Source organism: Lagopus leucura, unplaced genomic scaffold (genome assembly GCF_019238085.1).
Source record: "Lagopus leucura isolate 7727_CA_CO unplaced genomic scaffold, USGS_WTPT01 Super-Scaffold_100008, whole genome shotgun sequence".
Lineage (NCBI taxonomy): Eukaryota > Metazoa > Chordata > Aves > Galliformes > Phasianidae > Lagopus > Lagopus leucura.
In genome coordinates, this window is record NW_024962265.1 from 6313654 (window position 1) to 6327388 (window position 13735).

General features: G+C 44.5%; 1 protein-coding gene across 3 annotated transcripts in view; it reads right to left on the reverse strand.

Moving 5' to 3' along the window:
* Positions 1–13735, reverse strand: part of FRMD4A (FERM domain containing 4A) — a 206992-nt gene that overhangs the window by 162219 nt on the left and 31038 nt on the right. The window contains exon 1 of one of the 3 annotated variants that reach the window (XM_042872844.1): positions 11362–11884. The exons of 1 other annotated variant lie outside the window; for it this stretch is intronic. In XM_042872844.1, coding sequence (XP_042728778.1) covers positions 11362–11520 — 159 coding nt within the window. In that variant the 5' untranslated portion in view covers positions 11521–11884. Of the gene's footprint in view, positions 1–11361; positions 11890–13735 lie in introns of those variants that run through there. One more of the 3 variants, XM_042872849.1, reaches the window with a different exon arrangement.

Sequence of the window (13735 nt, forward strand, 5' to 3'; positions counted from 1 at the left end):
GCTGCATTTTCCTGTCTGGATTTCAGTTGCTTCTATCCCTCCCAAGTCTAATAAAAGAAAGAGAGGAAGCTCTAACATCTATTACTCCTTTTCTATCCACGACTAACGGATAACACATCACTCACTTGCATTAGTAAATGGTAGGTACCAGTTCAACCTGAAAGCAAAGGGATGGAGAATCTTGGACAATTTCCTCAGATCTGCAAGGTGGGTGGGTCCATCCCTAATGGGTCACTCCTGGCTATTGCCAGCACTGGCGGAAGAGACTTGTGATCATCAACTGTAAGACGAGATGACTCAGAAGAACCAGGGATGGAGATGGACAACTTTTCCTTGGAGCCAGCACTTATCACCATCGCTTGTCATGGCTTAACCACTCCTGGCTGGTTCAGCGCTCATGGTGGGGTTTGTTTGAGTTGAAAGGGACCTTTTAAGTCTAACTCCCCTGCAGTGTGGTGGCTTATCACTGTGACATGGCTCCTTGGCAAAGTCCATGGCAGCTCTTTGAACTGGAGCTTTCCACACATGGACATATAACAAACTCCTCCCTCCCTAGGTCAAGGAGAGAGCAGTGCCTTCAGTTCTGGGTGACTCTAAAGCACCCTTTGCTTAAGTAGACACCTGAGAATAACAAAGCGTTGAGATGGGAAAGGTTTTTGGCCAGGACATCTGCACAAAGGGCTTCTCAGCCATGCTGGGACATCCAGGTGCTGCAGTCTGTGATAATGTACAGAACAAGCCCCAGGCTGCAGCCCACCCTCCGGTCCCATAGACATTGCTGTTGACACTGGCTCCCTCTCAGGAATTCAGTATTTCAGCTCTGTGCTATATTTAGACTGCTAAGCTATAGATATTTTTAAGGTCATTGGCCTTTGACATGCAAGTGTATTTTCTGGGAGGAAAAAATTCAGCTCTTGACTAAATGGTGGGAAAATGCAACCCCCAGAAATTTAGGAGTTTTTAAAACCAGAGCCAGGAGCTAGGAAGTGACCAGGGGAATCTACATGATAAATGCTGTCTGTTGGCTGAGCCAAATGTTGAAGGCAGCCCGTGTCAGGGACCCCATGTCTGAGTGAGCTGCACTCAGCTGGTTCCTGACACGGCGGACGTCCTGGCTGTTTACATTTCAGCTTTTACCATAAGAGGAAGAGGAGCTGTTAAGAGCTGATTATCTCGGGACAAGGAGGAAAGAGGTTGGAAATGGGACACACTGCATTACTGAAGCATATTGTCTGCAAAGCAACATCTGGCGTTTAGGAAAAAAAAAAAAAAAGATGAAAAAAAAAATTCCACTTCCAGATTCCTGCTCTGAGTGTGTTACAGTGTTACAGGATGGGGATCCAAGGGGAAAAGATTTCTGTGAAAACCGCTTGAATGAAAGAATCCCTTTGTAGGAGGTTGTGACTGGGAAATTACAGGAATGTTTGTGATGTGATATAATAGGGGCAATTAAGAGACATTTCAGATGATGAATGCCTGAGAATATGCGACGCAGCGAGCTTCCCAGATCTTCTCTTTTCCAAGATGAACAGCGACTCTGTTCTCACTTTAACTAGCAACTTTCCAGCCCTTGTGCTGCGTATCCCCCTTCCTTCTTTCATACCTCCTTATCCCAATGACTGTTAGGATATAATCTGCCTGGCGTGAACCATTCCTCCTTCGCAGTCTGGTTTTGCAAAATCCTGGACGGATCGCCTGAGGTTTCGCAAAGCTGAGTGCTGGCCCTGTGGCTCTTGGGGCTGTTGTCTCAGCTGTGACCACAAACGCGAGGACCTGCCTGACTCTCATCTCCTATGGGGCTATAAAGACTATTAAAAATGTTAAAAAAATAAAGAAAAAGCAGAGGTCAACCCAAGTACAGCTGCTTGCAGTAAGATGCCCATGGCGGAGGATCCCATGGCGCAGTGACCGGCACAAGTTTCGCGCCCAGCGGTGCCTGCAGGTTGTGCAATGCTGCAGACCTCGTGTAACTCCCACCAGGTGCCGGATGGATGCTAAATCCCTTTGGGGTGGCAGATGGAAGTTTGCAAAGCAGAGGAATTTGACCTTGGATAACTTTTTGCATTTGAGACTTAGCACCGGCTGTCTTGTGAAGGTCTTCTCTGGGAGTGGAGGAGAAAAGTACACTTTGTCAGTTGGTTTGGAGTCCTCAGTGGATTCACATAGTTAAAATAATACCTCCCAGACTGAAAGAGGACGGAGGAAAAAAGTCAGAGTTTGAAATCCCGTGATTATTTCCCTGCAGCTTGGTTCCATAAGCTTCCAATTTAGGAAAACGACAGCCCTCCTCTGCTGTGAGCTCACGTGAACACTCACAATGCACTGTAGATTTAATTAAAAAACATCAGAGTTTAATCAAAATGAATGGACACTAGAAATGACTCTTTAAACTACAGAAAAAAATCATGTGCAGATGTCGGCAAAAGGGTTGCTGAAACCACTTGTGGTTAATATCCTCCTTGGCCCAAGTTGAGAGGGGAAGTGGAGAGAGTGAGGAAAGGGAAAGGAGGAGACAAATCCTGACTTCACAATGCATTATGGCACTGATGCACAGTGGGATTACAAGTCCTTGCTCTGTTCGTTTTTGTTTTTTTTCTTGCTATCACAAGAGTCATCTTTAAGTCCTTCATTTGGGATTGTTTTTCCCCAGAGTGCCATGCTGTAGAGTGACTGCTTTTCTCCTAACAGCTGATGGTGTTGGCTGAATGTGAACAGCTTCTGCAAGAGGACGGGATGGCATAAACGGGACAGTCCAGTTCCACCTTTGCTACCTGAGAATGTCCTAAAGAAATGGCACCCACTGCATAGAGCCATGAAGGCATTTTGCAATGAGAAGGAAAAGGCAGACTTTCCCTGTGATCATTTTAGTTTGCACAAAAGAAGAAGCACACAATAACCTGATGGAAGTGGACCTGGTCTGGGGCTGCCCCGACTCCTGTGTTCAGGAGGGATTTCTTTCTTTGGAGGAGAAACACAGCAAAGGGGTAGAATCAAACAAAATTTCTTCAGGCAAACTCTTCGCTGTTTTCTTTTACTTCAGAGGAGCAAATTGTTCACAAATACATCTCTTGGGAAGGCAACCAAAAGTGCTTCCTGTGGGCCTGTCCCTTTACAGAGCAAGTTATATCAAATGACTCCAGATGCAAGGCTGCTGAGCTGCAAGCCTTCCTGGGGGCTTCTGGCATTTGTCACTTTAGGAACAGAACCTTGAATGACAAACATTTAATCAGAATCACATGATAGAGATGCACTTCAAAGAACAGTGGGTGTTCAGTGTTTTGGCATCTATTTGGGTTTAGGGTTCTGATTTTGGCACAAAAGTGTAGGCATCACCAGACAGTGACTTGTATCATCTACCAACAGATGCACCTTGGAAGGAGGCAGCATGAATAACTCAGCTGAAATACCCAATTTTTGATAACTAAAAGCCATGAGATGCATCCCACCTCTCATTTCAAACTATTGAGCAGAAAATTGTTAAGCCTTAGAAAGTGCAGTTCAGACCTGACTTCTGCAAACCCAATATTCCTCTTGCCTTGGTGGTCCCTCTTACAACCAGGGGATCCTCTCTGGGTATCATAGAATCATAGTTGGAAAAGACCACTAAGATCATTTAGTCAAACCATAAACCCTTCAGCACCAAGCCCACCAGCCATGTCCTTCAGTGCCCTTTTCTTGAACACCTCCAGGGCTGGTGACTCCACCACCTCCCTGGGCAGTCTGTGCCTGAATGCTCTTTTAGAGAAGAATTTTTTCATAACATTCAGAATATTTTCCTAATATTCCTTTCAGTTTGGGTGGGTTCGTACTCCTTGTGGAGAGCAGAGTCTTCACCTCTAGCAGCCAAAAGCAAAGGCAAGGGCAGGAACATCCATCTGAACATTGGGTTAGATTGAAAACTATCCATATGTGGAAATAATTCATATCACTTGTGTCTGCAGCTGAGCTGGTGTCTTGTGTAAGCTGAGCTGATGATCTTAAAGCATATATTAGCAGGCTAGAATTAGCACCATGAAAGACTATGCCCATGTTCATAACCAGAAGCAGTGAGGCTCCCGTCTCAAGAACAGAGTAGTGCTGGAGATTGAATGTTTCTTACACAGAGGCAGGTTGGAAAAATCTGTGTAGGAGCAAACCAACGCCAAGTACTCCTAATTTAAGAGACTGCTATTTCTTCAGCGAAAAACCTCAGTCATGAGACTTGACCACTCGCTCTCCTCTCTCAGCAACCCCAAGGAGATTCAGTGACTCAGATTCAACCACTGCCCAGAAAACCCCTGGTGTCCTGTTCCTGGACTGGACTGTTATCATTCCTTTGCATAATGCAGTGTGGGATGGAGACTGGATCTGAACAGGCTGATTTGATGTGCTTAGGGGTCATTAGCACTCATGACTGATTGGATGCTTTATAGCACTATACTTTTACATCCTCTCCAAGGACAGCAGCGAGCTCCATGGGGCTCCTGTGCAGCAAACAGTGGGGCTGGTGGCAGTGCCAGGGATCCTGCCAGACTGCCTCAGTCCTTGCCAGATCTACAAGGGCAGGAGAAAGCTGCATCAGATGCTGAACATTTGCATTTTTTAGTGCAGTGTATCTGGGATGGCAACCTGCTGAACATTTCTTGTGCTTTCTCCATACACACCTCAAGTAGAAAGAGCTTGGATTTCCTCCACAGCCTGATTTCTTTTTTTTTTTTTTGGATATGCTTTCTGGCAAAGGTGACCTTTTAATATTTGCATTTTATCTCCCCTCCCCTGCCCGTCTAACCTCCTTTGCTTCTGACTGTAACAAAAATGGGGTGAGAAACTCCATGAGCCAAAAGCTCCTCTCAGAAGCTTTCAGGAACATGTGAGTCTCATCAGCCCTTTCTGCAGCTCTGGGGCTCTTGGGCAGAGGGTTTTTTCTTTTTTTTTTTTTTTTTTTTTTTTTTTTCCCTTTTCTTTGTGATTACTGTTGGTTGCTGTTGTTTTATTTTAAGGGAAGAAGTTCAAGACTCATAAATGCTTAAATATGTAGCAATAAAGTTTGAGACCTCTGAAAGGCAACTCTGGAGCCTGTGGACTACATCAGCAAAATAAAGGGGAAAAATTCACACCCACCTCCCACTAAAACTATCTTACTGAAAAACCCTCTGCTCAGAACCTCAGAGGAGCAAGCATTTGGGTATGCTGGCTTCAGAAGATTTGCTCCCAAAAGCCTCAGCTACAAGCTGAGACCTGCATATGGTTTTCACTGTCTAGATGTGAATTTTGCTGGCTCTTTCCTCCTGCCCACCTAATGCTCTCATACACCTAATCCTCTATTTCCTCTGCTTTCATCATGCTTGGAGCTGACTAGATTAATGGGAAATGCTAATATGTCAGGCCTGAAAGGAAAGCAAAGAGCTGGTTGTGTATGAATTCCACATTAATCTACTTGGTGATGAAGCTATAAATCAAAACCTGGAAGTTTTACCAATCTGAAATGATGTGTTTAACATTTCAGCCCTTTCCTTCCTACCCATTGCCCAACATTGATTTGCACTGCCATTTACAGCAGCACGGCAGGCGTGCAAATGTCACTTTTGCTCCTGAATCCCTAACTGCTTACGCATAGACAGTAAGAAGTCCTCAAGGAGAGCTGGATGAAAATGACACTGAGACAACTGATTTTCACAGACATTTCCCATACGAGAGGAAGCATCAAACTCTTGATAGGACATGGGAAGTTGTCAGTTCCCAGAGAAAGGACAGAAGGGTTTTGTGTTGAAATGCAGCATCTTACCATAGCTGGCTCCTCACCAGAAGGCTCAAGTGTGCTTGCCGTTTCAACTTCAGAAAGACAGCAAAACAAATGGAGTCATTCAGACCCTACAGGTCTATTACAGTTTTCCACAAATGGAGGGACTCTGTCCTAAGAGTTATTTTGCTCCTTTTCACATCAAGACCTCTCAGTGAGCTTTTCTCAAGATTTCAGCATCTCCCCCCAGACCTAGGGATATCCCAGAGCCCACTGTTAGATAACAACTTGTCCCTTTATTGATGCACTACCCAGTGGTGTACTAGCAATTAGCCACTTAAATGGTGAAGCCTCAAAGCTCTTCAGCCCAGGTCATGAGCCAACAGGCTGCAAACTCAAGAGCACCTGGTGGCCAGCACTGGGCACTGCATAGGAAACACACCACAGATGGCTGTTCCCAAGGGAAAATAAAACTGTGGGGAAGGCAGGCAAATAAGTAATGAAATAGCTAAACCCCAGGCACAAGGAGTATGGGCTTGGACCCTCATATGCTTGATTGCATCTGGGTGAGAAGAATGCTGGTAGTCACAACCTGGGCCTCCTCCACTGGTGGAGCAAGGAAAGAAGAAACAGAAAGCTGGCTTCCGGGCTTTGATATCTTTCATTTCTTGTCCAAGAGGACCAGAATGCTAAAACAATGCAAAAACAGCTTCATCTGCTCCTTTTGTTCTTGCAGAACATTCTCCATCCCATTTTGGCCCTTTATCCTCCTGCCAATACAGCAAAAACAGTTTCACTCTCTTATCATCTTCATTCAACCCCTGAATGCTACAGTTCACCTCCCCCCTTAATCCCATTACCTGTATGGGGAGCAGTGAGGTGTTGAAGGCAATTCTTTGCATGCATCTACAGCTAAGTGAGTAATTTTGGCCATCTTTCAGATTCTACAGCAGTATAATGGACACAATGTTACTTAACTGCCTTTGCAAAGTGGTTGAAGCTGGATGATCTTTGAGGTCCCTTCCAATCTAAGCCATTCTATGATAAAAATGCACTGTATAAAAAATGTGCAGTACTGCTATTTGCAGTGAGTAAGGAATTAAAGGATGTGAGGTTTGGTACTGCAAGTCCTTCAGGGACTGCTTTGCATCCCAGCTCTGCCTGGGATTTGGTGGGAGCGGCTTTGTGGGGTTTAAAGCAGAAAGTCACATAAACACGCTTTTACTGAAGATGTGGGTCCTGCTCTGCCGAATGTTTTTTGACACTGCACAGGCGTAGTCAGTAAACTAAAACATTTGTTGATGGATTTGGAGATTAAATAAATAGTGAAATATCTTCAGGACATTAAAATATAGTACAGACTGCCTACCAAGCAACAAAACAGCCCTCCCCCAGCTCTTCCTGAAAACGGAGTATTTATGCAGAATTTCCACTGTGTGAGTTCACAGGGCAATTTTTAGTAGGTCAGAGCAATCAAATGTCTTCTGGGCACTGGTAAAAATATACCCAGCAGTTCAGAGACTTCTCTCACAACTGACAGTCTGAAAGCTTTGACTGGAAGTTTATTCTTTGCTAATCTCCTTTCTTAAATGGGTTACAATCATGCAGCCTGAAAGCCACGTGGCAGATCACAAAACAAAATTAAAGTACAGCAAGCATTCATTGCAAATGGCTTATGGTGAATATTAGCTCAAAGGAAACAGAGTGGACTTTCAAGAGGCAAGGTGTTTGCTCAGACAGGGTAAACAAATGCATCCCTGGGAATGCAAGACTTGCAGAAGGATTTACTTGCAGGGAAGAAATGCAGTCTGATACAGCTGATGGTGCTTTGCCTTGGGGCTTCTAGTTCTCAGGTGTCTTGAGTACTACAGCATCACTTAAAGACAATGAGAAATGAATTTATTCAGCATCTCTGAAAGTCAAATCCAGTCTGGAGACCAAGAATGAAGGAAGAATTTTTGATTGTTTCCATCTTTCTTGTAACTACTGTTCACAGCCTGAGCACCTTCAGATTTCTGATTGCCACGTCAGTTTGGATTTGAAGGCTGAAATCTCAGGTGTAGAGGACGGAGTCCTGATCAGCATGCCCAACATCACCCCAGAATTACTATTCCATCTACCTCTGCTAATGCATCTCCACTGATTTCCCAAGAGCCAGGAAAACAAAGTCTCACCTGTCAGGAGCAAAGAAAGTTACAGTGATTATGTAGAAGCCTGGAGTTCCTTTTTTTTTTTTTTAATTTTTTTTCCTCAAAACCTTTTTGTCTGCTCCTTAGTAATATATCTGGACCACGCTCTCCATACAGTATTGACTTTGTTTCCAGGTAACTTGTAGAAAAAGATTAACAACCCCATAAATATTCATGGTTTGTATGGTCAGGGCCACAGTCTAGAGAAAGGATACCAACATTTCCTCAGCTCTTCAGAAACCCCAAGAGTCATGATCCTGTTTGGCAGTGCAAAGGATAACTGCAGCGCTCTTTAGCGCAGTGCACATAGCAGTGTGCATCCTGCACAGCCATTTCCCTCTGCTGCCACAAAACCCTCCAAGATCTTCAAATATTTGCAAAGAGATGCAAGGGGAAAGAAAAATTTTTAATCTTTCCCATTTCTAATGTTTCTAAACTAAGTATGCCTGCTGCACATACAAGCTCTTCATCATGGTCTGGATGGGTCAATCCAAGGCAAGGAAAAGTGGATGTTGCTTGTTGCTTGAAGCATGGTATGAGCATCTAAGCATGGGATGGGCAGTGACTATGAGACATCTGGGTTTTCTCTCTTTGGGAATGATAGACGTTTTGTTAGGGTGAACTTGAGCACCTGAGTTTTCTAACATCATTTGGGGTGGGAAATCCCACTCCTTTTGTGATCTGCACAGAATTATTCTAGAGAGCTCATGTAGTAAATCCAGGTATTGTGAAGGTGCAGGAGATACAAGCTATGCGTGGATGGTCTCTGACACAAATATCTGCAGATCTCTATCAGTAAAGAAAGACACTGAGGAAGCCATCAGGAGCCAGATGCTGCCCCACGTCCTGCTCAGCCCCCAGCACTGCAGACCCGTGCTGGTCCCAATGCTCAGATCCACATGAAGTCACCCACTTTTTCCTGTTGCCGTTCCCAATCTTTAAGGTGCTTTCCAATCCAAAAAACCATTCTAAGGAAGTGACTCTGGAGGCACAGAAGCACTGTGAGGTAATTAAAAAGCATGAAAGATGGCAACACACTTTTTCTTTTTTTTTTTTTTTTTTTTTTTGCATATGCAATCACTTTTCTGGAAGAGGTCCTACAGCAAATCTATGTTCTGCTCTCCAGATGCAGTAGCGGCAGGGATTAAAACATCACAGCGACAGGAATAGCACAGTCAAGAGATTATTTGCTCATCTAAACAATAAACAGTGTAAGAACTTTCTGTCTCCGGGTAGGAAGTTATTAAACTGTCATGCTCTGTCCAGGCAGTATTCAATTAAAATACTGTCAGCATTTAAACTGGAGGATGCTGGCTACTAGAGGATATGTTAGGATTAACATACAAACATTTGCTATCAGCTCATCCTATTACTTCTGGCTTTCTGTGGAGATGAGCTGTGAGATGCTGTTCACATGCAAACCTCCATCCAGCAGTGCTCTCCTTCTACCAGACCCACCATTTTGGAGTGGAGTGTCAGCCTGCATTGAAGCACATTTGCAAGTCCTGTCCTCTTGGTGGCTCTGGGGAAGGGGGTTAACATGCCATGAACGTGACATAATGACATGGGGGACAGTTGAAGGCATGTGTACTTTGTAATGGAAAGAGCGCACTCATAGAATCATAGAACCACGGAATCATAGAATCAGAAATTCATAGAACCATTGAGGTTGAAAAGATCACTAGGATCATCCAGTCCAACCATCACCTTACCTCCACCATGCACACTAACCATGGCCCTCAGTGCCATATGTGCTCTTTCTTGAACATCTTTAGGGACAGTGAGCCCACCACCTCCCTGGGCAGCCTGTTCCAATACTTGACTGCTCTTTTGGAGAAGAATTTTGTCCTAATACCCAACATGAACCTCCCTGACAACTTGAGGACATTGTTCCTTGTTGCTCATTGACCCCATCAGGTAACAGATCTTATCCCAGGATAGTTATCACACTTCTGTGGGCAGCAGCATCTCCAAATGCCTGTGTTCAGGGTGGGATAGGTGGTTCATAGCCTGAGTTTGGATGAATCTTGTGGCTACTCCTTAGTTTTTGAGCATGATTTTACATGGATAGAAATAAAAGGGGATTCAACACTGAGCTCTCTTCCTTCCCCTTTCCTGTGCCCATGCCAGTTCTTGTGAAGCCATCATTTGATACATCCCATGTCAGTTTCAAGTTGTGCTCAGGGCCACCAGGGTGACCACTGGCACAGAAAGCACATCTGGGTAAAGACTTAACTCTGTTAGCAGCAGACATCTTCTGGGACAAATTAATACCTAAAATAAACACACTGCCCATGCCTGCTGAACTCCAAAGATGCCCATAAAATCTATTCTTGAAGTCTGCAGTAACCAAAGTGTGTTTTGAAGCTGGTTCAAAGTTTGCTGAAATTGCTATGAGCCATCCTCTGGTCTCCCTCTATGCAACACACACAGTTTCTCCAGGCTTTTAATCTGTCCTTTTCTGTGTAACTTGGCTTTACACATGGAGACTTCCAAAGCACAGGAAAAGCAAAATATCAAGCAAATGGGAGTAGCAGAAAATGCCTTTTCCAAACGCAAACACTGATCAGTCAATCCAACATCCCACATTAGCCAAACCAGTGAAGCTGATAAATATTGTAATGGGTTTGTCCCTGAAGCAGAATACACGTCTAGCCCCAGTTGTCTGAGGCTGATTAGAAAAGCAGATGAGCTGAACACTGGTTGGCTTAGAGCGAAATTTCAACCTGGGCTCACCTACGGACTGAAATAAGAGTTGCTATTCAGCTAGGCATCCAGTTCTAACACCTTCTCTGTGATGATTATTCAAAGGATTTAACCCAGTTTAGCCAGTCACAGAAACAAGCACAGTTTATTACAGCTTTTTGGTTCTACAGAGCAGCCAGCTGAACAAACCCCAGACCTCCATGTCCATCGTTCAGAGCAGCAGTGGGGAAGGCAGCCTGTGCCACGTAACACATTCACTGGGTAAAACAAAAAGTTTAGGCAATCAAACGCCTCAGACTTTGCTGACTGAAGGCATTGCATAAGTCACATAGGGATAACCAGTGCCTCTGCATTTAGAACCGATTGTGTTTGCCCGTTTTCCACCAGCAGACTACATGTCTCTAGGTGTCCTTTCCTTCAAACAGGTTATAAATTACTTTCTTTCCATCACAGAGGCAGCTCAAGGATGCAGCACAGCTAAGGATGGCCGTACATACAAACATAAAGCTTCACAAGTTTGGAAGATAAGCAGAGTGACCCTTAATTCACATTTTCCACTCCACTTCAGGAAACCCCACCATCATTCTCCAACCCTACATTTCCCCTCTTGGGTTTTACCCACATGCATCTCCTCTGCCCCACTACCTGCAGTGCTGGGAGCAGGATGGTACCCTGTGCAGCTCCCCAGGAGGTTCCCCTCTGCAGCACTCAGGTTTGAAGGTCTGGCCTGGTGTTTTAAAACCCTACCTGATAAATGGCTCTGGAAATGCACCATGGCTTCAGCATGAGCTGCAGGACCCTCAGATTTCCGAAGCGGCAAGTCCTCAGAGCCCGGGATGTCAGGCTCCACACCAGGCTGTCCCAGCTGTAGAGCAGATCCTCAAAGCCAAAGAGCACGGCAGCCATGCCAGCTCCCTGCAATAAACGCCGGGCTCCCTGTTTGGAGGCGATCGGCTAATGCCTTATCAACTGCAAGGTTAAAGAGTCACTGCGATTTCCACCACAGAAAAATAAGAAAAAGAAAAAAAAGAAAAAAAGAGAGAGAAAAAAAGGCCAACACTAAAAAAAGTTCCAAAACAAAACCACCAAACCAAATCCAACGACAAAAACCAGCGGTCAAAATAAATTGTTTAGGGATGTGCCTTTCTCTCTTCGTGCACACCCTTCAGGATGTGGTTTCTCCGTGTGTGTATCTTCTCACAGCGAATTCTGCTGCACCAGGGGCGAGCAGGGAGAAGATAAAAACACCTCTCCTGACTTTGGAAGGCAGTTGCATTTCCCTTGCAGAGGGCTTCCTGGTTCCACGGCATCACATCCCAGCTTTCTGCTGCAGAACCAAGAAGCAAACTCGAATCCAAAGTCATCACTTTGAAAGCTCAGTCCTGGGACTCCATCCAGAGGGAGGAAAAAAACTGCTTGCTCTCCCTCTGCCAACATTCCCAAGACATTCCAGTATTGGGCTTAACTCTTTCAACCACTCCCAAATAACAGCTGAGAAGAACGTTTCACCACATGCAACATTTCATCCTTTTCTTTTGCTTGTTGACTAACCATTGCACGGATATATTCTGGTCTTTTTTCCACCCAACTGTCTCTTTTGGAGCATTTTTAACTCATTTGTGTGAGTTCTTTATATGAGACTTAGGCAACCCTCTGCAAAGCACCCAATTTATCCAGTAGACGATATCTTGGAAGGTTGCATGGATTAAACAATATCCATTTAAAATCAGCTAGGATGGGCATATTTTTAACCACTGTTGAGTTTGCATTAGTAAGGAGGGGTCTCATATGAACAAGAATTGCAGAATGTCTTTCAGTTCTCTCTGTCTGAGCTGGACACCAAAGTCTATGGATGTGAAGAGCCACATTCGCCATCCCTACCTCACATAGGAGATGAGAAGAGACCAGCTCCATGCCTGCTCCCATGTAGGAGCCCAGAGCAGCTTGCCTGGGTGAACACTTCAGTGCTGCTGACACCTATGAAGTGGTGAACTGATCAGATGAGGCTGAAAACAGTTTATCAACACACAGGTTTTGCACTGCAAGTAAATCATCACAAAATATGGGTGATTAAATTACAACCCTTTTTCCACCTAAATTCTCCTTCTTCTATGCCCCTTCTCCTGCCTATGGGTTTAATGACCAGGTGGGGAAACTAAGGCAGAAGTATTTTTACCAAAACCACAATGCAAACCTCAGAGACAGCTGCATGTTTATTTTTTACTCATTTCACTCTCCCTTCATAGGAATGTGCAGGAAAATGCAGCAGGATTTGCAGGGAGCAGATGGGAGTCAATTGGGGAGCGCCTACATGGAAACAGTGTTTAGCAGTTTAGGAAAACCCCACATTGTGTTGAAATCACAGAGGGCATGCAAACAGTAAGCCTCTAAAACATCAGATGGTGATTTCTCATGTAGCAGAGCTGAGGAGCCACCCTTTCCTAAAAACCACTATGGTTTCTCTGATTCAGCTCCATGGGTCAATAAGGAACAAGGGTATTCATTGCTGTTTGGTTTGCAGTAGGTGGGTCCCAACTTTTCCCCAACCATGGTTTGATCTTTGAGGACTGGAGGATACAAAGCAAGGGGTGCATGACAACTACAGAATGAGGATGTTCATCAGCTCATTGACAGGGAAGTGAAGAGCCGGGAAAACACAGCTGCAAAACTCATATTCTCAGCCTGATTGCTTTTTCAGGACAGCATTTTTAGAGTGGCATCATAAAAATAATAATAATATTTCTTTCAACCTTGTTAGACACTATTTATTTTGCAAAGTGACATTTTCTCGGATCCCATGTATCTGTTTTCTTGGTGTTCAGCCTTCACTTTCCCTCTCTCCCAGGTTCATGGAGTCATTTGAGTTGGAAGGGACTCCCAAAGGTCATCTAGTCCAACTCTCTTGCAATGAACACCTACAATTACATCAGGTTCCTCAGAATCTGTCCAGCCTGACCTTGTGTGTCTCCAGGGATGAAGCATCCACCACTTTTCTGAGCAACCTGTTCTAGTTCTTCACTGTCCTTATTTACAATAACTTTTTTTAGTATATCCAGTCCAAATCTCCCCTCTTCTAGTTTGGAATAATTTCTCCTTGTCCTATCACAAAAGATTCTGCTAA